This window comes from Anopheles maculipalpis, chromosome 2RL (assembly GCF_943734695.1).
Source record: "Anopheles maculipalpis chromosome 2RL, idAnoMacuDA_375_x, whole genome shotgun sequence".
NCBI lineage: Eukaryota > Metazoa > Arthropoda > Insecta > Diptera > Culicidae > Anopheles > Anopheles maculipalpis.
Genome location: NC_064871.1, coordinates 14080586 through 14108380, shown reverse-complemented (window position 1 = coordinate 14108380; position 27795 = coordinate 14080586). Strand labels below are relative to the sequence as shown.

The 27795-nt window shown below is 47.0% G+C and overlaps 3 protein-coding genes across 3 annotated transcripts in view; 1 reads left to right on the top strand and 2 right to left on the bottom strand.

The window, feature by feature from the left end:
• The first annotated feature begins 991 nt into the window (after positions 1–991).
• LOC126557167 (uncharacterized) lies at positions 992–5049 on the top strand. The gene is made up of 6 exons (XM_050212849.1): positions 992–1645; positions 1934–2088; positions 2224–2653; positions 2726–2918; positions 3270–4121; positions 4943–5049. Exons 1-6 carry the CDS (start codon positions 1043–1045, stop codon positions 5038–5040), a joined length of 2331 nt encoding a protein of 776 aa, XP_050068806.1. The 5' UTR covers positions 992–1042; the 3' UTR covers positions 5041–5049.
• A 5761-nt stretch (positions 5050–10810) lies between these two features.
• LOC126560112 (mucin-17-like) lies at positions 10811–18807 on the bottom strand. The gene is made up of 9 exons (XM_050216273.1): positions 18233–18807; positions 17568–17711; positions 16125–16649; positions 15862–16059; positions 12095–15786; positions 11890–12024; positions 11628–11830; positions 11243–11554; positions 10811–11170 (listed from the first exon to the last, which is right to left on the bottom strand). The coding sequence occupies exons 1-9, from the start codon at positions 18805–18807 to the stop codon at positions 10811–10813; spliced, it is 6144 nt and encodes a 2047-aa protein (XP_050072230.1).
• Positions 17752–27795, bottom strand: part of LOC126557570 (RNA-binding protein Musashi homolog Rbp6) — a 236002-nt gene continuing 225958 nt past the window's right edge. The window contains exon 8 of the mRNA XM_050213382.1: positions 17752–17763. The gene's annotated coding sequence lies outside the window, so the exon portion shown is untranslated. The remainder of the gene's footprint in view (positions 17764–27795) is intronic.

Here is a 27795-nt window from a genome sequence, read left to right as displayed (position 1 = left end):
ACATTTACCTAACACTCACACGTTGTACCATGGAAGTTGTGAAGGGATAGTTTAGAAAAATTGCCATTTTTTCAGTTTTATATAGGTCACGAGCGTTTTTTCGCGCATTCGTCAGCACGACAGCAAAACTGCTTTTCTGGCGGCAAAAACAACCAAAGGCAGAGAACGATATTTCTCGCTTCATTTTTTTGGTCTATTTTCTTCTTGCCTGTGGGAAGAACAGTGCGCTGAGAAGTGGAAGCTACTGAGCGTGCTTTCGTGGTCATGCACGTTGCATGCATTTATATAGGGGTCCAGAGAGACTCTTAAGAGACGGTGGAAACAAGCAAGAGAGTCAACGCGAAGAATTGAGTGAATTAGGATGCGGACGGGTGCGCATCGACTGAGCAGCACTTAAGTGCGCAGTTGCATTTCGTTGAGGGAGGGATCACGCAAGGTTCTCTTTGGTGGCCGAAACTCGGTGTCGGTTGATAAACCTGTTGTTCGGTATTGCACATATATACACCCGCATGGCTTACAGCCTTTCGCTTACTGCCTAACTAGTTAATTAATTTCTACCTGTTTTCTTACTCTACAGATGTTAAAATGTACAGGCACAGTTTGTGTAATAGCCACAGAATGCCTTTAGTTTATGCTCGCTGAATGCAAACACCGGTGGTTGGAAGATTGTACCCAAGGTCCGAAGGTAAACAGAATATCCTCACACAACCAAACACACACAACGTCGACACCACCCGCCAACTCAACTTTCAAGTATGGTGTAGTGAAAACAGAATAGTGCAAACAGCCCTTGTTGCCATCATCGTTGCGTGCGAAGTAGGAAGCTCCGAAAGGTGTCCTGCGTTCGGGACCGTTGATACAAAATTTCCAATTTTCAACGCCACCACCATAGTAAAGGGCGGGCGCGCGCGCGCTCATCCATTTTGCTGTAGAGGGTATGGTGTACTGGACTGTGCTGGTCTATGTATGACATTGGCGAGACGTACGTGTGAAGAAAAACATAAAACCCGGTGAGAACACTAGTGCGCCACCGCGTGTCAAGATGTACGCAAAGCAAACCCATGCAAAGGTCGGAGGTGGTGGAGGTGGTAGACAAAGCATAAAGGCAGAATATCAGCCGGGTGGCAAAGCGATTAGTGGTGTGTCCGGTGCGGAGCGTAGAGCTAGTACAGTTTACGCGCGGAAAGCGTCGGTAGTCAGTAATAGTAGTGACGTGTCGAACGATGACTATGAGGAGGTTAAACCTGACCTTCAGGTTAGCTCACACCTGCTCGACCACGGCTACGGCTGTGGGGTGGTGTCGTTCCAGACTGTGCCGCCCATGTCCGGCACACAGTCGGCACAGCAAACCTCCAACAAGCATCATGCTGGTACCGAACAGCAGCATCATCATCAGCAGCAGCGTGGCCATCAACATATTAGCAGTAGCGTTAGCAGTAGTAGGAACAATCACTCCAATGGGAGGAGCAGCCATCATCACAGTACGCCCACTTCAACTAGCATGCCATCGTCCTCCGCGACAGCTTCTCGCAGCGGTGGGAAACAGCAACAGCAGGATCATCATGCTCATCAGCAGCATCATCAGCATCAATACAACAGTAATAAGCAGAATGCGGCCGATCCACCGATCACCAACTTCTTCAGGGTAAGCATAATAGAGACACTTTCAGTTATAATTAAAACTGGCAACATGCTTTGGGCCATGGGCCGGCATCGGTCTTGAAACGGCAGGACCGGGGTTCAAATCCAATCCAGGGGAACGCTTTCCAGCGTAATGAGGACTGAATATCCAACTACTTGGTATTTGCAAGTCTAGTAAGCAATCAGATGGCCAGCGTCACCTTCGTAGTTTGATAAACCAAGAAGAACAACATGCTTTTGTGAAGCTCCTGTACCTAAAATCTTTATTTTATATTTTTTCCCATGAATGCAGGCCATTAAACGATCGTCACAGTCGTCGAGCATATCTCCCACACCGGCCAAAATTGCCAAGAGCAGCAATGCAAAGACACCGAACTCGACCTGCTCCACGCCAACCTCGTCGATATCGTCCTCTTCCTCGAAGAAACGCTACTCGGAACGAACTAGGTGCGAATCTCATAACACACGAATCAATGCGCGAATTAGTTTAATAATTTGATCCTTTATTTAATTGTAACTTATTGTAAAATGTAAAAAAACAATACACACACACACACACACACACACACACATGGTAAATAGGTACGACACGTCGCTTGGGCTGTTGACGAAAAAGTTCATCGATCTGCTAAACGAATCGCCGGACGGCGTGGTCGATCTAAACATTGCCTCGACGAAACTGAAGGTGCAGAAGCGGCGCATCTACGACATCACCAACGTGCTCGAGGGCATCGGTATGCTGGAGAAGAAGTCGAAAAACAACATCCAATGGAAGTGTGGCAATACCGTGTGCAATATCGACCGCAACACGCGAATACAGCGCGAACGGTACCGACTGCAACAGAAGGAAAACATGCTGGAGGAGATGATCGTTGAGCTGCGATCAGCGACGAACGACGAGATGGCGCACACGAAGCACGGCTACTTTACCTGTCAGGATCTCAGCTCGATGGAGATGTTCCGCGAGCAGACGATCGTTGTTATTAAGGCACCACCAGAGGCTAAGCTGGAGGTGAGTGTAATCAATTTTTGGGCTTCGAGAAGGAATAATTGATCGATTTTGTCCTTGTTTTTTTTTTCGCAGTGGATGAACGAGAAGATGCAACGGGAAATTGTGCTGAAGTCGGAGAAAGGAGAGATTGATGTTTTTATCTGTCCAACGGATGAACCGGGTGCAGCCGATAGTCCGGCAATGATTGCCGGCGATCCACTGTTGGAAAACTTCGAACCTGTAATATCGCCTTTCCAACGTATGGATAGAACGTCTAGCCCGAGGAGTAAGTATACTTGTACTCTATGGATCCCCCATAAACTAGTGGTGGCAACTCAGGAGTGAATCAATGAATGCACTCCGACTTCGACCGGAAACCGGTAAAAAACGGAATATTCTCCGGAAAAAAATCGGAGTAATGCTGTATTTACTATGGAGTGATCGGGAGTTAGCTAGATCCGGATCTAGTTAGTTGGTTACTTCCGGATTAGCTCCCGATTCAACTTCAGAGTCCACTGCGGAATCATTTGCATATGCATCCGAGTCCGGGAAAAATAGGATTTACCCATCACTACCATAAACCCATAGGCGACACAATTCTAATGGAAGGTTTTTTCTTTTTTTTTTTTTTGAACAGAAGCTTTAGCGAGACCGTCCCCATATGCGGCACAGCGCAATCTCAACCGTGCACTGTTAGACGAAGGCACTCCAATAAAGTGCGAACCTACCGAAAGCAGTGCAGCCGTTGGTCGGGATAACTGTATACAGACGGCCGTGGCGTCACTGTTCAATCTGTCCGGTACGAGCGTGCCACAGAAGGTGGTGGTGCATTCTGAGCGGTATGAATCCCCTCTGTGCACCATGCTGGCCACGTCGAGCAGCGCGTCCGGTGCAGCTAATGGTAGCGGCTACTACCATGGCTGTGACTCATCATCCTCAGCGGCGGTAGTAGTAGATCAATCCGAGTTGCATTACGATGCTAGTCAGACAACGACGACGATGATCGGGTCCGCGACGTCGAAGGCGGGCGTGAGAGTTAAATCCGAACATGTGCCTGATAGTAGTAATAGTAGAAGTAGCGACATACTGCCACCATCCGCAATATCCGCGGACAGTGGCGTGTTCGTGTGGGGTGACGGTGCGATCGACGGTGACGATCATCAGCAACACCATCACCACAATCATGCAGTAGTTGGTGGCAGCGGTGGTATCGGGGTGGGAATGGCAACGTCGACAGCGACGACATCCTCATCATCCATGCTGTCCGGTGGGATGTGTCTCAACAACAACAACAACAACCACATCAACGGTGGCAAAGTGACGCCGGACGAGATCACGAACAACAATGCATCTCTGTCCGATACGAAACTGAGTCCCAATGTGTTCTCCATGTCGGTGTACGATTTCCCCATGTCGGCGTTAAAGCCGCCGAGTGCCAAGTCCTCGCCGGAGAATATGCACCAGCGTTACGGATTTTCGGATTTCGACGGTGAGTTATTTCTTTCTTTTGGGGGATTAGGAGTGGGTGTAAATTTGTGGGAGATGATCGTTACATATTCGGAGGGATGCGTCGTCTTATTATCCGGTTATCCTGGCGATGGTGAGCTGCATCTAGCAAGAACTTGGTACTGTGATCTGTGTGGAATTAGCCGCTATTGTAGCATCACATCACAGTCTGAGTTCTTGCTTGACGGCTTGCACAATCAACTGAAGCGTGTGTGTGTGTGTGTTTGTGCGCGGTATGTGGTATGTATTATATAATGCGGTCATCGAGATTAACTCTGGGCGATAACAACAATGCATCAACGTGAAAGGTGTTTTCTATGTGGGGCCGTTCGTCTGGGTATGTAGTGTGATTGTGCTTCTGTTCTGTTCGAGTCTCACCGTGTGGCAATGTTTTACACCATCATCCTCTCATCAATACCGGCGCTGAAGTCTCGTGGTTCTGCAGTATCACAAGCCTATATCTTTCATGTAGCACCATGAGATTCAGCTCTGGTGTTTGATACTGTGCTTTGTTGAAACTGCCAATTTACTGCCATACTGCGTCGCGTCTGTTTTCATGGGCTTTCGAGAGAAAGAGGGTGTGCCATGCATGTTATCTATATTTCAATATTAATTGCACATAATGATAAAATTGTAATCCACTCATTTTGTAGAAATCAAACACGAAATAGATACATTTATTTTTTAATTTAAAGAAAAAAAGTCTTCATGGTGGATGGGGTAGTGCGAGATACAAATTTTCAAAAAGTGTCCTTTTTAAAATATGCATCGCATTAATGCTCCTGTGTTTTTGTCATCCTTTAGATCTGGACATATTCCTGCCACTGGAACCGACCGCCGACTACACTCTGTCGCTAAACGAATCTGAGGGCGTTTTCGATCTGTTCGATTTCAACTCATGAAGCTACTGGGGCAGAAGCCGTAGATGGCAGTAGGATACTCTACCGGCACACGATCAGCGGCTCCTTGTACGCCGCTGATGATGGGAGCATATATGCATTATCAATGTTTGTGCATCTCTGTACAACAGCATCATCATCATCATCATATGATCGTCTACTTTCACAAAACACGATACGCTTTCTTCAGCGCGATGTGTGTTGCGGGAACGCGCTTCACCACTGCACTACACAAATACTTATCATTTTTCAAAGTGACAACAGCAACCAGAGCAAAAAGGAAGCACCGTAGTTGATAGAGGTGTAGAGAAAGGAGGCGAAATTGGCACAAACAACATACAAATCGCGTTGGTAAAGTACGTTTTTTTTAGTAGTGCGCAAGCATATATAGGGATAGTAATTTTAAGGAAAGGAAAGATTTTCGTTTTCGATTAGCGTTATTATATCTAAACCACACACACACACACACACACACAGAGACCCAACTCCATGCGCAACTGATAACGGCAATTTTAAAAATGACACACCCCCTCGCGTACAATGCTCCGCGTACACAGATGATACACTTGATGCAGCTCTTTTGTTTTATTTCTTTTTTGCAAAATATGGTTGTATAAAGTGCAAAACAGTCACACGCGGATAGTAAATATCCTGCAAAAAGATACAACACACAGTAAAACACACACACACACACACACACACACACACACACACACTTAAAGTTAAGGCAGGATACTAGCATATCCTCTTTCGCCTGATTTCCGTCGTTTGCTCATACGCGCGCTACGGTGACGTATTTTGTTACTCAGTATATTGTTACTCAAGTTTGTTGTGCTGTGTTTTTTTTTTGAAGTGTATGCTTCCAAGAGGGCAAACGTTATTTCATTTTATAAGTATTTTCTTTTGTTGAATTATTTGTTTTGTGGTTTATTAGTTTTTTTTTCGCTTCCCCGTTTTCCTTTAGTTTTGCACCAGGAGTTTTCCCCTCAACAAGAACTGAGCGTTGTGTGTAATATTAGATGTGTAGTAAGGGTGCGCGCCACAAGTGGAGGCAGGGTCGTATATCCAGCATAAGGAATTTGTTTTGTTTTACCGTGCTGTGTGCGCGCGTGTGTCATTGAGCCGTGTGGCAATAAATGCTTCGATATTAGTAGGTAGAACTGAGACACCCCAACGGTGTGTGTGTGTGTGTGTGTTTTAGCTTTAGTTGCAAGCAGAAGCATCAATTGATTTGATTCGAACGAGCCTACAAGACTTTCGAATCATCCCTCCCGCCCGAATGTACGCAGTGCGTATGGGGTAAAAAAAATCATTGTTAAAAGCAAAAAACGTTTGGGTATAGTAGTACATTCAACAGCGCATACCCATGCACAGATGCAAGTGCAAGAAAAGGGGAAAAGACTTTTATGATTTTTTTTGGTACGCATATTTGCATTAGTAGTTATTTTTATTCGTGGTACATTGTACATATAGTATGTAAGCCTTGTAAATTATTTCAAATAAAACATTGTACCGATGCTGTTACAAAACAACACACACCACACACAACCAATACAAACACGGAACATCCGCGTACCATAGTACGCGGATAAAGATGACCAGATGAAAACATCGTTTTTTTTCACTCTCTCTTACTCGCGAGAATAGTAAATGCGGCAGGAAGTGTCGCATGGGTAGAACAACAAAGGTGACAAAGGAAGCAGAAACTAGCATTTTTGAGAAGAAACACAAAGGCAAAAATCTTTCGTTTCTAAGAATTTTCGACACGCAGAAAGTGGGAATTTTCAAAGAAGGAAAAATGGAAGAAAATGGACAAATAGAGCACCATAGCTCGGCATCAACGGAGAGAGGAGAGAGAGCATAGGGTTTGGCAGGGACAAAAGTAAAGAGACAACAAGAATCCGGGGAATGTAACGACTGTATGTAGGCACACAGTCGAATATTTTAAATATACTATAACTTAAGCTAATTTGACAGGCATGCAGGGCAGGACAATGGGGAGAAAGAGGGAATGGGGAGAGGGGAAGAGATGGAGGGAGGTGTGATACGATCACACGGTTCATCCGGAAACATTCACAAGAGAACATAACGTTAACGTGTGTGTGTGTGTGCGTTTGTAGTGTGTAGAGTAGTAGAAACCGAATCAATGATCCTGAGGGACACAATCATGAAGCGTAACACAAAGCGACCACAGAAACAGAGCGACAGAAAAGAGCAATTATTATGATTTAATGCGGAAATCATTCTCCTTTTAACTGGATTGTGTGCTGAATGTGTTAAGTAGTGATTATTTTTGTAAAAAAAAGTGCCCAAATTGATTAGGTAACGGTGAAGAGAAGGTGTGGTGAATTGGCCGCGAATCATATGCGAGTGAGAAAGTATGTGTCATTGAGATATGAAAGCTTTTTAAAAAGCAGAGCCCATGCAAAGAATGTACAACAAACACTTTCTACTAAGGATGTAACCACACAAGAAGAAGAAGTAGCACTTAAGGAGTCTCCCTTCCTAGCTCCCGCTCTCCCTCTTTCTCTCTTTCTCTTTCTCACTATTTCCTGGGGGGAAACAATTGGGGTTGGGTGTGTTTTTAGCCGCGCGATAATGGGTCCAGATTCTCGGGAGAATGTGAAACACACACACAGTAATTAAATACGCTTTCTTCATTGTAAGAATTCGCTCCGTTCCATTGCCACATACAGGACGACAACTTGAGTACGTACTAGTACATTCTTTTACAAACCCATGTGCTAAGACACATAACAAAACATCCCTATTGAACAGTAGAACCTGAACGGTACGGTGGCCGTGCTTTTCTGTGCATGTTGTAGAAAGTTTTCAAATGGTACTACGCTTCCCTCTTTCCAATTTCCGACGAAAGACAAACCCCCCCCCCCCTCCCCCTCCCGACTGGTAACGTAATCGAACTTATTTCATTAACCAATTATCTTCTACGACTAGTATAATTTTATGCGTTAGTGAAGTGCTAGATAGAGAGGTTAATATAAATTTTCTTTAGTAGTTAAATGTAAACGAAACTTCAGGGGAAGGAGAGAGTGGGGATAACAGCAATCGAGCCGATGTGTTTATTTTAATACCACAATAACATACAATAGGGAAAACACAGTCGAGCGCCAGGGAACTTAAGTAATAGTGTCTTTTTTTACTATTAAATGGTTTTGTTTTTCACTTGTTTGATGATATCGTCGTCCACTGAGTGTGCTAACACGGGGCAAAGTGCTACCCATTTAGCCCCGAGTTGCGGCACCTCCTCCGAGCAAAGCAAAACAACAATGTACGGTGTAATAAGAGACGAAAATGTGAAGAGTTAACACTCCCATTGACAATGGTAACAGTAAAACCTCCCGAGTAATTAAAAGGCACCGCGCGAGAGAGAGAAAAGTAAGACACACCCCAGGATGGCTTATATAGTAGGGCGTAGGATTGTTCCTGAAACATATACATAGTCCAGGTAACAACGATTGGGGAGGGGGGGGGGGGGCAACAGCAACAGTGGGCTCCGCATATGGTTAATGTAAACGAAATAAAAAGAAACAAACAAACACACAAAGCCACCAATAAGGGGGATAAACAGTCCCGAAGCAGTCGGTTTGTGGAGGATAGTGGTAAAGCGAAGAGGGAGTAAAACTTTGTATTTTTTCATTTTTGTCACACACAAAAGTAAAAGCAAAAAATACATTTGTGAGAAAGGTTATCTAAAATTGTATATGAATCGTTGTTTTTAATGTATATGCTTTGTTTGGTGTGAAAGAAAAATTTACGAGTGCCCGATGATAGTGTTCATGAATGTTAACTTAATCATGGAATCAAATCCCTTTTCAGAATCATTCCCCCCGGAGTGAGAACTGACTGCTCCATACAATGGGATAGTAGAATAATATAGGAGACAAATCTCTCAAATAGTTATTGTAAGTTAGTTTTAGAACTTTGCACCCATGTAATGGAATTTTGCATTCGATGAGAAGAAGTTTGCATCGCGACTAAGGAGTTTTGCTATCAGTACTTGTTTAAACACATTTGTGCGTGAAACCCGTTGAAATGTGAATGCTATAGCGTTCTATATTATTCCCATTTTCATATCGTTTCCCATTTTACCGATGTAACAGTAGAACTCTAAACGTTTGGCAGAAATTATGGCTGCGTACGTATATTTCAGACTGCGTACTTTGAACTGTTTGACTGCTTGTTGAGATTATTTATTCAAATCCCCAGTGTTTTATTATGGTTCATTTCGACGCAATTCAGTACAATCGATTGAGAACAAAAAAAGACTGTTTACGCACATCGTGAATTTCCTTTTTTTTACAATTCAAGCTTGAAAACCGATTGTTTGTCTGTAACGTGAACGATTTACATAAAAAATCACAGTACGTAGCCTAAAATATAAGTATGCAGCCTAAAATACACGTACGCAGACGCCTTGAGCAAGCCTGACGGGATCGGACAGGCTAACGGGCTCCTCTCTGTTCGTTTCAAATTTAGAGAATTCCATTTATCAGTCGCTGAAGACTTTCGCGAAATGTGCCACCGAGTATTAGAAGGGAAGGATGATCTTTTTTTCCTTCAACGGGGTCCCTTTTACGAGACAGCATCTGGGACCGCGTAGCGTAGCCGCCTACTTCGTCCCCCGTTAGATCGGCTCCTGGCAGGAACATTACTAATTCTTCCCGTATGCTTCGTTTCCTAGCACAAGTAAAGATGACGGCGGCGTGGGAGAATTGGGTTCGCAATCTGACTGCTGAACATGTCCACATGACGCCAGCGGTCCAAGAAGATGAAACAAGCAATACACATGTAAGTTTATTTTGTATCTATATATAAACTGTTTATTGCTTTTACATATGAACTGCACAACTCTTCTGCTTTACAATGTGACGCCCTGTTACCTACAGGCTCCTAGCAACACCCGCTCTGTCAGTGGTACAGTACGCGAATCGGTTGTCTATACGTACAAAACGAATTAAAAATACTCGAAAAAGAACACAAATATTGCTTGACCTGATCGTATGCGTTCCTTACAAGTGCACAACCAAACACATTAAAACATAGTACATAAGCATAACTCATTTTTACATGCTTATGATGGAATTTATTCTTTTCGCTCCACCGTAAATGTTCACCCTTTGCTATATGTTGTTAAACAAAGGCGCAATATTTAATCTTTTCTTTGTATCTTGGTTGAGTTTTGAAGGCATTATCATGTGCTTTTCTATAAACCATTATCTCTTTCATTACTCTTTCATGCTATATCAATATTTCTGTATGGTTGTTGAGAACGTTGAACGTGTGAAAACGCAGCTTTTTAAAGAATATATTCACTGTACAAATTTCGCATCGTTTTTTTTTTCTTCTTTGCTAATATGCAACCGGTTATGCAGCAGCGTTCAAATAATTATTGGCACAAAATATTCGACTTTTGTGACTAGGCGTTTCCTGCATCATCTTCTCTTTATCTGCGTGTTTTTTAACGTTCTTCTTGCGGGACTTATCATACTATCCTATCAGTTCCACCCTTCCTTTCGCCTGCCCATCTCTCAACGGGTATGTCGGGAACATCATTCTGCGATTGCGATTTTCCAAGTTTCCCCCCATTGATAAGTTCGCCCCCCTCTCTTTCGGCTCTACTAAACTGGTAAATATTATGTACAAAACGTGCTCAGAAGAGTCCGTTAATTTCTAGACCTACTACTGCTACAAGTACTACTACTACTATTGCTACTGATGAGAACGGAGTATGGTAGTAGTAACCTTGGATCGATTACCGTTCATTGGAAGCGAATGTCGTGCTACTACTGGTGCTGGTTCTGTCTTCGCTTGGTCCGGACGTTGCTGTCGCTGTGGTAGCTGCGAAGGGCGTTGAGGAAGCGTTGCTGGCAATGGTGGTGTCGGTAGTGGATGACGCTACCTCTGCACCAACCGTCACCGAGGAGGTAACCCTTTCGAACATTAGATCATTCCCAACGGTGTTCCGAATCCAGGTGGAAATGTTTGAGGTAATCGAATTGTAGATGGCCGGATGTGGTCGTTTGCCACAGTTGCCGTGGTAGCTAAGGATGCCCTCCAGCTGCCACTGGCCCGAACCGTCCAGGTAGCACATCAGTGGAGCTCCCTCATCATTCTGTAAGTACCGAAATAAAGAACGGACGTAAGGTAATGCGATCTCGTGATCTAGGAAAAGTGCAATACATACGTAGCATGTAGTTTTGTTGCTGTTTAGATACCCAGCACAGATGGCATTCTCCGGGAGGGCATGGTTGTAGTGCATCGAAGAATTGCAGCGTTCCGTAGGCATCGTCGGTACGGGCAGATATTTTAGGTATTGTTCCGTTGTGGCGGTATTCTCGAGATCCGAACCCCAGCCGGCGGTTAGACAGAGCTGCTCCGAATCAATGTTGGCCCCTTCTGCCAAACACACGCTACCCACCATTTCGTTTAGCTTGAGTGGGGTGGCCAATTCCAGCAGTGCGACATCACCGGTGTACATGAACTGTTTGTACTTTGACTGTGAATAGCGGTGGAAAGAGGGATCATAAGAATCCTGGAGACTAAAATATGGAAATTTCAGGGACACTTACCTGTGGATATGGCACAACACGCTTCACGTCCACAATCTGATACAAAGCGTCCGCCGTACGGAACGCATCATCTTCTAGCGAGGCATTAAACTGAGCACTTCCGGCAAAGAGTTTCCAGCTCATATCACCCAAGTTCCGATTGTTGACGAACTCTGTCTTGCCCATGATGCACGTGTAGCTGGCCATTGCCCATCGGGGAGAAACTGTGTGCACGCACTGTGAGTAAATGTGGACTTGGTAGGACGTAAAGCAATTAACTTACCTATGCTGACTGTACACTTAATGGCAGCATTATTGCTGAAGGCTAATGCTAAACTGGGCCACTGGTTCGGGTCCGAGGTTACACCGCCTGCGATGCGCTGCTCCAACGTCGGCTGGATACTCTCGCGACCACAACCTGTAGCGAAGTTAATGAGAGATGCACGCATTATTTAACCCTGTGAGTTCTTGTTATTAGTTCTACTTACGATATTCCTCGCAGTACAGCTTCAAGCCTTGATTGCACTCCATTGAATGGATCGGTTCAAACTCCAACTGATTTTTCTCCGTCACCCGATACATACTGTCCACTAGGGAACCATTGCCCGTGGCCACCTTTGCGAACAGAATTTTGCTCGCTCCAGCGAAACCCAGCTCAGCACACACCAGATCCGCGAGTGCACCGTTCCAGCCATCGCCACAAACGGTGAGTGCATCCGAAGAGTTACGCTTCACGCGCAGCGTTCCATCGCTCCGGTCCAGCTGGTAGCAGTTCCATTCGTCCGACTGATCCGGACACTGCGGATGTCCGTCGCAAACGTACGCACCCGGCACACAACCGCCGGTGTTACACTTGAAGTTATCCAGCGGACAATCGCACAACCGTTCATCTTCACCATCGCTACAATCGACCGATCCGTCACAGCGCCACGCTTCCGGGATGCACTTACGCTGACCCGCACAGAAGTACTCGTCGTTGGTGCAAGTGTCCGGACAGTTGCTTTCATCGAACCCGTTCGCACACTGCTCCAGTCCGTCACACTTCCACAGCGCCGGCAGGCACGGTCCATTACCGGTGGTAGGATTACACGACAGCTCGTCAAAGTTGCACAACCACTCACCACAGTTCTGCTCGTCGGAACCGTCGTGACAGTGTGCTATCCCATCGCAAACGTGCTGACGGGCAAGACACACACCATCCAGACACTGGAAGTGTCCCGGACAGCCCAGTCGCTCGCAGTCCTGCTCGTCCGAATGGTCGGAACAGTGGGACACCGAATCGCACCGTTCCGACTTCTGGATGCAGGAGCTACCGTCCTTGATCGAGGTACCGTTGATACACTCGAACTGTCCTACGGCGCACTTGGTGAACATGGAGGTGGATGCTGTCGCCGCACGCTCCAGTATCGTTTCCATCTGTTTGTCCTCGGCGATCGGTGTGATCGGTGATGCTGGGACGGTGTTGCTCTGGTCTTCCTCAGAAAAGCGAGTACCGATTAACGACGTTCCATTTGATCGTTCTGATCTAATCAAATGAAACGTCGTTTCGTCTAAAAAATGACCGGTCGTGGTGGTTGGGATGAGGGTTGCTGGATTGCTAGGCTCGTCAGAAGAGACAGAATTGAGGCCGGGTTCTGGACTGGCCGTTGTTGAAGCATCCTTTCTCCAATTGAGCGGTATAACTCGTAGATCGTTATCGAGTATGTTATTATCGTCCGCAAGATCATTATCCTTCAGACTGATCAGGTCTTTCTCGATAGCGGTAATGCGTTCCAGGGCTTCGGTCACCACTGGTGGAATGGTTGTAGTTGAAGAAGTGGTCGTGGTGGTGGTTGTAGTGCTTGTCGCTTCCGACGTTGTGGTAGACGTTGTCGTTGACGTACTACTTTCGGAAGTGTTTTCTTCGGTTTGATTTTGAGATCTTGGACTAGAATCGTCCTTCTCCATCAGAGTGGTACTCTCGACATCAAGATTAGTAGTTGATGGTGGTTCCTCTTCACTATCTGTGGTCGTTTGGATTCGCTCAGTGCTCTCATTTAACATAGCTTCAGTTGCAGTTCCAACCATCTGCTCTACAGGCGAGGTAGATGCCACATCTGGTTGTACTTCAGCTGTCGACATCTTTACCATCAAAGGTTCCTTCGCCTGCTCCATTACGGTGGTCGGTTCTTCCATTTCACGCTCTGTACTAGTGGCCATCTCTTCCCCACTGGTTGTGGTCTGCTCCACAATATTCCTAGAGCTTGCCACGGACAGCAGTTCTTCCAAAGATTCCGGTGTAACCGGTACCGGGCTGCGTATGGTCGTCGTGATATAGATCGTCTCCGTAACGTGCGTGTTCAGCTGCTTCTTGTAGTCGTTTCGATCGCTTTCCTTCGACAGTGGAACCACATCCAAAAACTGTGGTTGCGTTTCGATTTCATAACCCTCATGGCGATCCAATCCCTCGTGCAATATCTTCACCAAGCTTGCGTTGTTCTCCGTCTCCGGTAGGAACGGTGACTCATTGTGTACCGCCAGAATTGGAGCGGTCGTTTCAGCCTCAACCACGGTTTCCGTAACGGCGTACGATGCCGTGGCAGGGTTACGAGTGCTCGAAGTTTCAATCGAAGGTAAGAATGGATTCGTTTCATCCTGTCGTTCCGAGTCTCGGCCGAAAGCTTCCGTCGAGGTGGCAAAGCTAGTCGACGAACGCCACTGTTCAAGCGAAATTGGACTGGATGTGGCATATACCGTGTTTTCAGCCGTATCGTTCGACAACAGCGAACGTCCTTCGAAGCCGTTTACCGGCGTGGAAGACGCTTTCGGAGTGGATGCAGTCGTCGGCTTTGGCGTTACAAAGAAGCTTGACGTGGACGGCATCGGAGTGTCGTCTACAATAGTTTCCGTGACGGGCGCTGGTGTATCATCTTTGCCGGACTGTTCTGTTACCGATACAACCAGTTCGTTCGGTGTAGAGCTTCCGATCGTGCTCGAGTGCTTCAGCATCGAGTCCTTATCCACGAACATAAAATCGGGCAGTTGAGAATCGTCCGTCGTCGTGGAAGACGAAGATTGGTGACCAATCGTCGTTGTGGTCGTAAGACCAGTGTCATGTTCCGTGGTGGACTGTATCACTTGTCTTAGTAGTTTATCGGATTCGGTCGATTTCTCTTCGTTATCGGTATCCGAAGCAGGTTCTGGCTCACTGGAAGGTTCAGGCTCGCTTGTAGGTTCCGGTTCACTTGAAGGCTCGGGTTCGCTAGCTGGTTCCGGTTCTACCGCTGGTTCGGGTTCACTTGTCGGTTCGGGTTCACTTGCTGGTTCCGGTTCACTTGCCGGTTCGCTCGTTGGTTCCAGTTCGCTCGATGGTTCGGGTTCGCTCGAAGGTTCTGGTTCGGATGTAGGCTCAGGTTCACTTCTTGGCTCTGTTTCTGTTGTGGACGCCTCAGTGGAAATAATCAGTTTGGCAGAATGATCATTCGATGAAGCTTTTGTGTAAGTGTTGGAGCTGCTTGATTCCGGTTCCGATGAAGGTTCAGGTTCACTCGTTGGTTCAGGCTCACTCTTGGGTTCTGGCTCGGGTTCCGGTTTGCTAGCTGCTTCCGGTTCACTAGCAGGTTCTGGTTCACTCGCTGGCCCAGGTTCACTTGCCGGCTCTGGTTCACTAGCAGGTTCAGGCTCATTGGCAGGCTCCGGTTCACTTGCAGGCTCTGGTTCACTACTAGGTTCAGGCTCACTCGCAGGCTCGGGCTCACTAGTTGGTTCTGGTTCACTTGCTGGTTCAGGCTCACTTGCAGGTTCAGGCTCACTTGCCGGTTCAGGCTCACTTGCCGGCTCAGGCTCACTTGCCGGTTCAGGCTCACTTGCTGGCTCAGGTTCACTTGCAGGCTCAGGTTCACTTGCAGGTTCTGGTTCACTTGCAGGCTCTGGTTCACTTTCAGGCTCTGGTTCACTTGCAGGTTCTGGCTCACTTGCCGGTTCAGGCTCACTTGCAGGCTCTGGTTCAGTTGCAGGCTCCGGCTCACTTGCAGGTTCCGGCTCACTCTTTGGTTCCTCGTGTGTCTCCGCATCACCGCCATTAATAGCAGGAACTGGAGCGTAACACGTGCGTCCATCTTCATCATTTAACAGCATTCCCTTCGGACAGGTGCACATGAAATCGCCAACCTTCGCATCAAACGTACAGCCATACTCGCAGCTGCAAAAGGAGAACCAAAAGCAAAAGTGTATCGTACAACGTCGTCCATAGACGGAAACCTAACATCCTACTTACTTCTTTCCAGTGCTTCGTATGGCACAAACGTCAGGCAACCGTGCAACGCGGATCGTGTTCGTCGGAACGATGTAGGTGGACAGATAGTTTCCGTTCTGCTGCAAAAAGCTGTTCAATCGTAGCTTCATTGCGTCTTCGGACATTTCCATCGTGTTCGGCTCCCAGCTGACACGATAGTCCACCACCACGGAACCAGGCCTATGGGAAAGGTTACAAAAAGGGTGAGCTTACGTACGGAATCAACTTTGATCTTTGGCACTTACTTCATGTTTAGAATCTTAACATAAATAGGTCCACGGGCGTCCGGTGAGCTGAGTGTGTCTTTCAGCTCTTCCTCCAGTTCCATCGCTAACGTTTTGTACGCGGAACTGTTCGGATTGCGATAGTCTTCCAAAAACTCGACGTTTGCCAGCGTGATCTGTCCTTCAAGCGTGTTCGGTACATACACGGTAATTTCCTCGGTGGATGGTGGTACCGGCGGCAGGGTAGAACTTGGTGGGGGCGGTGTCGTTGGATACTCGCTGCTAGTGCTTGTCGCAGTAGTGCTACTGCTGCTTGCATTCTGCCCCGGCCTGGATTTTCCTCCTCCGAATACACCGGCTGATGCCACCTTATCGCCGAACTGGCGCGACTCTACTGGGGTAGGACTGTCGTTGAAGATAACGCCGGATCCAGCAAGGATTGCCACAATGATCACTGCCAGTAGTACCGCCAGTCCAAGCAACCAGAACGGCCAGTTCTTGCGCTTCTTTTCTCGCTTGTCCTTGGTAACGTATAGTTTTTCACCCCTGTGGAAAGTTTGATCCGAAAGGTTAGATCGTTTGTTTTGCTTTGGACGGCAAGTCTTGTTTTCTCTGTACATATATGAACATAGGAACAATATTTACAACATTTTAACCCGAAAAAGCGACCATGTGGAAGCGGGAGTATAGTAGTGATTCCATCAAACCTGTATCATTATTTGGCATAACCCTGGAAGCTGCTGTTTGGAGGATTAAAATCTTGCGACATCCCAAAACCAACATGATTCCGTATGAATCCAATGTACATTGTAGTGTGAGGACATGGCCAAATGATCTTCCCGTGACTGGCACCTCATTTTATGTTAGGTGAAGACTTATGCTCTTATGTTGAGATTTTTAGGTGAAGTTTTAGTGACAGTCCTGTTGAAGCATTGTGTTCTAGTAGGGAGATATGGTGGTCTGAAGTTTGTGTCGTGGTGTTTGTCCCTGTCCCTATCGTCGATTGAATCGATCCGGAGCATTGGAGCATTTTGAGAAAATGAATCGTTCGTGTGCCATGTGTGGATTTATATATATACACAGGTAAGAGGTAAGCCTAGCCCGATTTCGTCAACCTTCCCTCTGTTTGCTCTTACTTTGTACAGTGCGTGTGTGAAGAAGCCCGAACCGGAACAGAATAAAACAACACGGACACCAAAGCAACGGAAAAGGGAGGCGCGCATGGCAAAGCGTAAATGTGCCAGTCACAGTTTCCGGGCAGAAGCCGACCCGCAACACCAACAAGTAGCAGTAGTAGCGAAATGACCGCGTGTGGAGTGGGTACACCGAGAGTCACTAACGACGTCTAGCTCTAAATGGTGATGGTTGTTGGTTGGTTGGTTGGTTGGTTGGTTGGTTGGGTGACGGATTATTGAAATGGCTGAGAGACGGTGCTTTGTAGGGGGGGGGTGAGGGGTGTTGTACCTCGTGATTTTGGTCCACTGTTTATAGTCCATCGTTCCGGGGGCGGGCTCATTAACCGAATGCCCGGTGTAGTCGACACCGCGGCCATGACGTCCGTACACGGGATGACCAACTGGGCCGTGACGTGACTTTTGGAAGGAGACACTACCACACCACATCGCAGTAGAAGCATAGTGGGGGTAGGGAGGACGCAGATATAGAGAGAAAGAGAGAGTGAGAGTGAGAGGAAGAGAGCAAAACACAACAAAACAGTGGAATGGTGAAAGAAACACGCACACACAAACTCACAAACTTACGCACATTTGGGGGTGGGTTGGTGCATTGATAGCATAGGGACAGGGAGGATGAGAGATGGTGGCGAAGTAGGAAACATTAAGGGTGATAAGAAAAAGTGAAATGAAAGGAGGAACTAGTGAGGCTTGTTATCCGTTTTTTTTTTTAATAAATTAGCTGCAATATGACCCTAGGTTTGAAGGCACTTCACTGGGAGAGGATTGAAGCCGAAAAAGAAGGATATTAGAGGATTAATTTTGAATAGCAGGAAGGACACACTGGGCAGGATGATATCAAGGGTCAAAAATTCTGACCCCGTTGTTACACGCGCCATAGATTTAGTTTGCTTCCTTTCCAAATCAACAAAACCCCAAAAGCATGGCCCCGCTTACCTCATGAACTTTCGATGTTCGTTCACCGGCACAAAGTACTCGTCGTACGGATCGCCCAGATCCACCTCAGTATCTTTCTTGACTGGCAGCGCACCGGTCCCGTTCGTCCCATTCTGATGATGTCCGTTGGAAGGCTTCGAGGACATGTTAAGCAGCTCGAGATTCACCGCTTCGGCCAGTGGCTTTTCGCCCACCGTTTTGCCATTGATCGAAACGACGCCGAGAGACTTTTCCTCCTTCCCTGCCGTATGCCCGAACGAACTTAACGGCCGTTTATCCTGCTCCAGCTCAAAGCCCGGATTATCTAGCCCGTTCGATTTACCACCGGGCGAACCACCGGAACCGCTGCTACGGTTTAGTGCAGCGTACTCGTTCGTTTCTCCTTCGGGGCTGGCCCCGACCGGAACCTCGATGTGGCGCGGCGAGGGCGTTGGTACGGCAGTACTGTTCGTACGGGAGCTCTGATCTTCATCCCCGATCGAGAGTGATATTTCGTTCTTGTAGGCGTAGGCACCACTATCACCACCGTCACCACCGGCACTGCCGACCGGTTGTTGGTGACCGGACTCGTCCATTTCGACGAGACGTCTTCACAGCCTTCACACAGATGTTTGACTCTTGGAAAGAGTTTCCGCTACGCTCCCGCGTCTGGATGATGCTTTCAAACACTTCACTTCTTTACAGGCGGTTCTGTGTGGAAAAATGGAAAGAAAGGTGCACTATTAGGGACACATGGTAGACACATCACATTCTCTTGCAATTATTGGAAAGGAAACCACCCACAAGGAAAATTCGCGGTGGCACAGAGATACAGAACTCTGATCGCATGAATCGCATATCAGTGTGTGGAGTTCAATTCTCTCAACTGTACGCTGTAACATATTTGGTGGCGCAGGCCACATCCGCCGATGACGTCACGGAGACCTTAAACAGGGGTAAAGAAAGGTTGTTGTTGGTTTGTTTTGCAAAGTTCGTTGGCAACTGGTACGTGCCTTTTACCACTACTATACAGCTATGCGCGAAGAACCGCACAGAACGACCCGCTTCGTGGTCCGTTCGAGGACGGACGGCCGTAATCACGGTACACAACGCTAACCGTGGTCGCACCCAGTCTCGCGGGGTTTTGCGTTTTGCGCTGCCAACAAAGCGAATGACTCTTGCACGAGCGTGCTCGGATTCGCGAGTCCGCCTTTTTTGGGGTCGTTATGATCTGGTTTTTCTTCCATTTGTCAGCCCAATGACTGTGTACGAGTTCTTGGCTTGGCGCAGGGTGCGAGCCCGGGGGCAATAAGTCTCGTGATTGTGTGCTGTGTTGGCGTCGGCCGGGTGAGGTTGTTGTGTTGCTGTTGGTAGGCAACACTGCAAAGACCCGATCCCTCGACGACGGGTATGTTCATGCGATGGCGTTTGCACACCTTCTACAAGCAGTGTGTAACGTTTACCGCGGCAATAATGAAGAGTCCGAAGAAGAGAGCAAGTGTTTGTGAAGTCCTCCTTTACATGACAGGGGATATGGGAGTTGCTTACATAGGGGGTGTCCTCGAACAACAGGGACAAAAGGAAGCGCAGTGCAAATGTAAAGGAAAGACCACAACCGTTGCCGTCATCACACTAGCGGTACGGGGATCTCTTGCCTTGTGGATCCTTCGGTAATCGTCCGTGCGAAGGAGTGCGAAGACACAAAGAAAACAGGTTTTCGCTTTTGACGAAATATTTCTGCATTTGCCCTGGTGTATGGGAACCCCTGAGCTGTACTTTACAGCGTCTTCATCCCCACAGAGTGCGAGGGGATGTTTCACGATCCTACCAAGCGGCACGTTTCGTTTGCGGTGTATTATTGAGGGTCGCTTCTCTTGAGCTATCTGAGGTAGCTGGGGCCATAGTTCTGTGTGCGTGTGCAACCAGGTGTAAAGGATAGGAAGAACGCCGGGATGGGAAGAGTATGAAGATCATCAATTCCCAAAAGGGATCCAGACGGTAGAGAGAGGGAAAGTCTTGGACATCTCTTTCTGCGAAACAGGTTCTTTGTCTGTACACCCTTGCGGCTTTCGTGAGGGCGAAACGTCTCCAGCGAAGGGTTTGGTCGGGCGAAGGTAGGCAAAGAGTCCCGAACCCCCTTTAGTGCCGGTATGCGTCAACCCCGAGTCGGGGTTCGCAAAGCTTCGTGTTCGTGTGAAAGGATGAAGCGAGAATGGAACCCATTTTTTGTGTATGGAACGCCTCGCCAAACGAATTTTAAGCGGGAATTCAGAATGAGGTCTCACAAAAATATGTTTTTTTTTTTAAACACGGAATCACAAAGTAGCATGTTTTCCCAAACATTCGCGCACTTGTTGTTGTTAAGGAACCTGGCGCGGCCCAATTTCAGGTTCTGTTCGCCCATTTGCTTGGATGGTGTCAGCGCCGGATTTCTTTACGGTACGACACAATTTATCATTGTTCAATCATTTTCTAGACAATAATCTGGTGATTGTTGAGTTTTTTTTTAATATGAAAAGCAGCACTGCACCCGAGGAATGTAGATGTTTGTGCGAAAATAAAACAGCGCCTGTGCGCGACTCCACAAAGGCGAGTCTGTCAGAGGCACGTTTGTGAGGCTACCCTGGGGGAAGGAGCGGGTGTACGTTGTTGAAAAACTCGTTTATGGCCTCTCTAGGCATCTAGTGCACTGCAGCAATGGCCCATGCCGAGAAAGGGAGTGGTGTAGATACATACACACACACACAAATACACACAAAACACCCGTGTGGCCAAATCGAACCGAACTTGCGGAATGCGGTCAGTAGTAAAATAGATCAGGAAATAATGGCGACCATTGGTTGGGGCCAGAAAAGGCTGAATTCGTTAGTGTCCAGCAGCAGCTGTTACGGTTCGGCACGTTCTGGTCGCTTGAGAGTATGCCATTTCGATAATGGGTAGAATGTTTCATGTGAAGAAAATTAAATTTTGAATAATATTTTGCGCGAAAATATGATAACCTAAAGACTAAAGATACGATGATAAAGCACCTTGTGATAGCTCGTGATCTAGCCATTTCCTCCTAATTCACACGTGCTTTTAACGAGTTCGGATGTGACAGGTGCACGTCACACACGTCGATCAGCCGTCGTCACGATCGCGGTGAAAGCACAACGCACCGGAAGAAAACAAGCACACGAGATGTCCAAGTTTCCTGTTCACAAAAACTGGTTAGGGATGAAGAGGTTGGCCGGTGTGGGAAATGGCGATCACATTGAAAGTGAAACACTGAGATGCAGTTGCGCTCGTTACGATCTTCGAGGGCACATACATATATGTACGTCTAAAGGCAGGTGATGTAATGACAATGTTATGTCCCGTACTGGCCATTCCAACAAACACGAGTTTATTTCTGTCGGCTAAAAGGACGAAAGACTGTTTTATTTCCTAATGAGCGTCTTTCATTACCGCTTGGTAACAATCTCGTGTTCGCTGGAGCATCCACAAGCAGGAACTCAAAGCAAATCGTCACACACCTCACAATTGAAGTCACTGAGAGCTATAAAGTCGCAACATTTTATGAAGCATTCGTTCAGCCAAAGAATGCAGACAAAACAATTCTTACACCACCGGGAACGAACTGTTGGTTGGAGGAGAGCAATAAAATCACTTCACGACCAGGAACTAACCACAGCCAGCGAATAACCGTTCAATGACGAGGATATAGCGTTTTGTGGGGCTCACTCGTTCACTTTCACTTGACACCGAGGTTGTTTGGGTTGTTCGCTTCGTAGACGGTTGCGTTTGTTCACTGGCACAATTGGGACACTAACCATTCCCAATGCTTCCATCGTCGGTATGAACGTTCCCTCTGCATAGAAGATTTAGTTTCAGCCACCAGCTTAGAACCGAACAAGCAACGCTTGTTTCACTTGTTGTGTCGTGTCTGCTTCTTGTGCGACTTCCTTTGCGGCATAACCGAAAATGTGCTCTCAGGCGTGGCGAAAACCTTCCGATGCTTGGACGAACTTGATCGTTTCGACTTAATTATAACGCTCCGGTTGCGGGATGAGAGACGGACGCACAACGCGCACGGCACAAAGCTATGACGACATATCTTACCAGTCGGTCCAGCTATATCTGCTCTGTGCGAATGTTTCCGGCTGACTGCGACCAGAGTTCTGACTGCGTTCTGAATCTTGTGAAGCGACGCAAACGGGAAACGTTAAGACGCACACAATTCGGGATACAATTTCGGCAAGCCCGCCGGTGACGGCCATCATCGCTTACGATCGGAAATGGACGGAAATGTTGGTGCCATAATTTGGCGACCGACCGACGGTGCGCCGGTGCTGGCGAACGTGTGCCTCCGCCTGTCATTAGGCGCACCGATTCCTATCGCACCGCGTGGCGTTTGTAGCGTCCGGTTGAGTAGAGCCGTTTAATGCAGGCAGACATCTTTTTATTTTGTGTGTGTGTGTTGTTAAGAAAGAGGGAAAAAGGCATATTTGTAGTGAATGGTACCTTCCAGACGACTAGGGTCCCAAACCGCGTTGCTGCCGGTAGTTAATCAGTTCATCGCGAAGGTGTCGAAGGTCCCTTGCACAGGTACAATGTAAATATTTGCCTGTCTCCAGTCAACATGACTTATGCTACTGAAATAATATCTAAACAATGTTTACGGGGCGAGCAATTCCGTCCAGAATGGCTTAACGAAGGTGTGTTACTGCACGCAAGACGTGGAAAGACATACATTGCGGTATTAGTGGTACCGCGTTGCATACACCCAAACCGTTCTTCAGGAACATCAATTCCTTAAGCAGGGTAATAAAATCTGCCACACAGAAAACCTTGTGCAGACGACGCAAAACCCACAGCGCATCATCGTGTCTGTCTTGGCTGGCATTGACTTCAGCTTAACTTATAACTTTTCCAGCATAATGATGCCCGGTGTACAGCGTGAGTGTACGCTTCCTGCGATGAGATAACACACGGCATCGAGTGCCCCGTAGCTCCGCAGCGTTCGTCACAGCCCATGTGTCCGAAGGCACATTGCAATGCCGCTGGCTCACGCGATGGGTGAAACAATTGTATATGGTTAGCAAAAAGTTTTCCCTCAACTCTGCGGGCATCATCGCGTCAAACGCGCTTAATGGGAAATAAAGTAATTGTCCGGGGGATCTCCTCCGGACAGAAGACGGAACAGGGGACCGCTTTTAGGTCATTGGAATAAACAAGTGGACAGCGTGGTGGGAGGGGGATGGGGGGGTGGAAGGGATGTTGATGTGGGAGAATAGAACAGATTTAAATTTCATTAAGGGGCTGCTGGATTGCTGGACGAGCTGCTTAGTGTGCTATCAGGCGCCGGGTCATAAGATACACTGGCCGATAGTGTAGACCTGCCGAGATCTGCACATGCCTCCACATACGGCCGGAGGTGTGAGAATTGTATTGTTCTAGCCATAAAATATGGTTGTTAGCGGTACTATTTATGCTCAGTTCGAGAAATGGAGATGGCACGGCGGAAGAGTAATTCTATTAAAGTGGTACGTCCCTGATGACGGTTGTAAGACTCTTGGGTGGAACAACCAGCAGGCTCCCGGCAGGTTCAGAATGCTACACACTTATTGCTTTAATGGTCTAGTAAAAAATTTCCGGAACCGAGCTGAATTGTGTAGAATTAGTATTGAAGACTATTTTTAAGGTCAGCTTTTATAGAAGCCCTACTGATCCATTCTTTTAGAGATGAGATAATAGCAACACAGTGCGACCATTCATTGCCTTCAAAGGTTAAGATGCACCTCGCTTAACCTAAGCCTTGAAATGTTGCATAAACATTGGCAGAGTTGACGTTCCGAGGCTTACGTTTCCGCCAGTCAAACGTGAGTGGATCTCGGAAGAAGGAATGGTCCGTTTCGCGCTTCCAATGACGATCTGTTTGTTTACTGTTCGATCGAACAGTATGTAAACGGTATGTACGGTCCAAAATCAACAACTGGGTCCGGTTGGTTATGCAAAAGGGGTGCATTTGGAGTAGTTTTGTTTTTGCTGCCGAGTCGTCGCCGTTTTTACCACGTTTGGTGTGTTTTTGTCGAGGAAAAGGCTAGTGTTGACATGTGACGCCGTGTTGCCTGATACGGTGGAGTTGTTGATTGTTTTGCGATTGGGACTGTTTTAGCGGACGGATGGCGTGGGCTTTGCTGGCTGATGTAATGAGTTTATGGGTGGAAGTAACGTTGAAAACGAATTAGCTTAAAGACAGATGGTGTTATGTTGATGAAGTGGAGTTGTTTATTAATGAAGCATGTAAACACGCTTGTATTGAATAAGCGAAGATATTGCAAAGTTAAGTGTCACAAGTCTCTTCCAGTATCGGTACACGCCGCAAACGTGGTTAGAGGTCGCAGTCTTTGTTTTACATTGCCACTGCCTTACTGTGGCAAATGTTGTGAATTTTCGAACGGGTGTACGTACAATATGACAATAAGGAACGAAATGTCACTCCTTCTAACTCGCCCCGTAACAGAAGGGTGTGCGCTCAGTCGCGTTTCCAAACCACACCGTTTCCTCACCGGCAGTGCGGTGTGCAAGGTTGATCTGTCGGTGAACCTCGGCCCCCGGCCAGAAGTGGGTGCATTCCAGCAGCTGTACTTTGTGTGTGTGTGTGTGAGGTGGAAAACTTGTTTCGGCTGCACAACTCACCATCGCAGCATTGAATGAGACAAAGGTGTACGGTATTGCAGAAGCAGAAATGTGCAGCCTGCAAGGGACAAGTTTAAATGTCTAACGGAATTAAGCCTCTGCTTCGGTAAAGCTTTGGAGATGTACATGAATAAATTGAAAGATTTACATCGAGAACGGCTCGAATGAATGCTGCTGAAGGCGAGAAAGGTGGTTGGTTTTGCAACCTTAAGAGAGAACAGATAAAATTAATCAATATACGAATAGACAGTGTGACAAAGACTTGTCGAGACAAAAGCTCGTTGACTATCTCCGGGTTGTGTTTTGCATGGACAGTTTGCTTCGCGAGATGAAACATCGTTGTGCTCGCCCGTTTGTGTATGTTCCGGTTTAGAATGTCAATAAATCTCCTCCAGTAGAATGGGAACGGTTTTTGTTTCGGTATGTCTGAATCACGCACAGCAAACAAATCCATTCAACCATGGAACCGGAAGTTTGCGTGAGAGCTTGAAAGTAGTCACTCATCGGTGGTAATCGATGCTGAACGGTTGTTTGCTTTTGGGTGCTCAGTACCAGCGCACGCACACGTCATGGTACTTTTCTGTGGTTCGCGCATGCCGGCCTTACCCCTTTGGCCCGGTTTGCCATCACTGTGACAAGTAGAACTTCCAAAATGAAGTGTAGAAGGTTTATAGGTTACCACCATTGAACCGTGCTGTGCTAGGCACAGCTGGTGTTGTTACTTCGTCGTCAGTGGGTCGGAAGATCGGAAGGTTATAACCTACCCGGGCGGGAAGGTGCTTTGTGATTGATGAACTGACCCACTGGTGGCTTAATGGGAGTCGGATAGAGTCTGGTCCGATCGTTTGTGGATTGAGAATTGTAGCCGAACTTTTGGTGATGTTGGCTGATGCTACCCGATGATGATTTGCTTATTTGACTGGTGTTGCGAAGCAGAAGTCGCAGATGAAAAGCTCCCTCCCGTCTGGAGAAGATTGCTACCTAGTACAACCGAACACGAGATGGAAGTTGATGTAATTGTCCAATCTGGTGAAGTGCTTTGCATCACCGCAACGAAGGAAATTGGACCATTTGCTGCTACCGAGTACTTGAAACGGCGTGTGTTCTTGCAGACAGAGCGTGTGCTGTAGGCTGTAATTTAGCACAGTCGAAAGCTCATCTGCTAAAGATGAGTTCCTTCATCGGTACCTGATGTCTGGCAGGATTTGAAGAATAGACAAGTCCCAAATCCTCACGTGCAATGACGCAAAACCGTGCAGAACTGTGTTTTCTTTTCTCATAAAAACTGCGAACTGAATGTCAAAACAATTTCAAAACGGGCAAGTTTTATGAATGTTGCAGTTGGGTATAAAAGCGATCCATATCGAATGACGCCATCAGTTGATGGACATTATTTTACCAGGCATAATGGTGCGCCCGCGTGATCTTTAGTTTTACTCCGGCCGATATTTAATGTTATCACCGTTCCGACCTTGATCGCCATTTGAATGTTACCCAGCCCTGCGTGTGTTGAATGATTTATGAAGTGTCGCTTGTTCGATACCACCCCGTGAAACGAACTGAAACGGAAAGTTTTCCGAAGGAGCCAATAGTTTTTTTTTTTAAATTCATTACGTAGGGGAAGACTGTGCTGTTGCGTACCAGCCTACTAAAACGCGCGTAACTCTTTCAACAAACGACCAGAACGTGCTGCTTTTCGGTGGACACGCAGAAAAAAAGAAACAGATCGGCTGATGCATTGCACACATGCAGATGTAGGTGTTCTGCAAAAAGCCTGAAGAGCAGAAGCTCGTGGAAGACATTTTGCATGCAGAAAGGCACCTTCTTCAAGGGTCACCGGCATTCGTCGTTCGTGATTGGGAAGGTCTCTGGGAAGCGAAAATGGTGCAGAAGTGATCGACGGCCGGTTTGCGGATCGTGTGGGTATCCCGCGGGAACTGCGGGAAGGGCTTGCCGGGTAATGAGCGTCTGAGTTGATTTACTTTTCCCAGCGGCTGATTTTTTGTTGTTGCGAGGGTTCGTCGATAGCGTGGCAGAAACGTACGAAACCATGCCTGTCTGCTGCACGTTGGTTGTACAGACGTCTCGTTGTGGCTTTGCATTTGCATCAGTGAACTTGTGGGGCGTGATTGAATGTTTGGAGTGCAATTGTGCGCTGGCATATTGCATCTTGTCCCGGGGCTCAAGTGTCACACTGTGGGGTGGGACCGAGTGAAGAACGCCGGAAAACAGTGGAAAGGCTAGCTGATGTGACTTGGCGCGTCAGACGTACAGTGATTGAAATTATAATCATCTCATTAGGTTCCTATTGGCCGTTGGGAGATATCGTGCTTGGACTTCGAACGAAGATCATAGTGATATTTAATTAATCATAGATATTTGTTGCCTCCAGTTTGAAGGAGTTAGACAGTAAATTGTTGTGATGATCGTTAGTCAATCAGAAACTATAGACATAGGATTGATTACATTTGAGTAGAGGAAATACAAAGTGTTTTATTAGTATCTAAACTATTGAGGAAGTTATTAATCTTTGTAATAATAAAGAACGAAAACAAAAGATAATCATTTAACACAACATAATGGTGCTGCAGCTGACGACTAGCAAGAAGGAAGGATACTGGTGAATGTGCCGCGTCTGTAGTTAATTAAAGGTCTCTAGGTAAGCAGTTGAAAATGGTACGATTTGCTATCTACCAACAGTTGTCATTATTTAATTTATTTAAATCGTTTTCATTTGAAGGATACGGGGCGCGGGATTCGGGGTCACCGACGGACGTGACGGACCAGTGATCATAGTTGAGCCGTTGCGTGCTCGGTGCGAACATCGAACACCTTGTGGAATATTGATTTGCCTACTCGAGCGACGTGAAAGACATGGTCCAGCTTTGAGTGGATGACTGGAC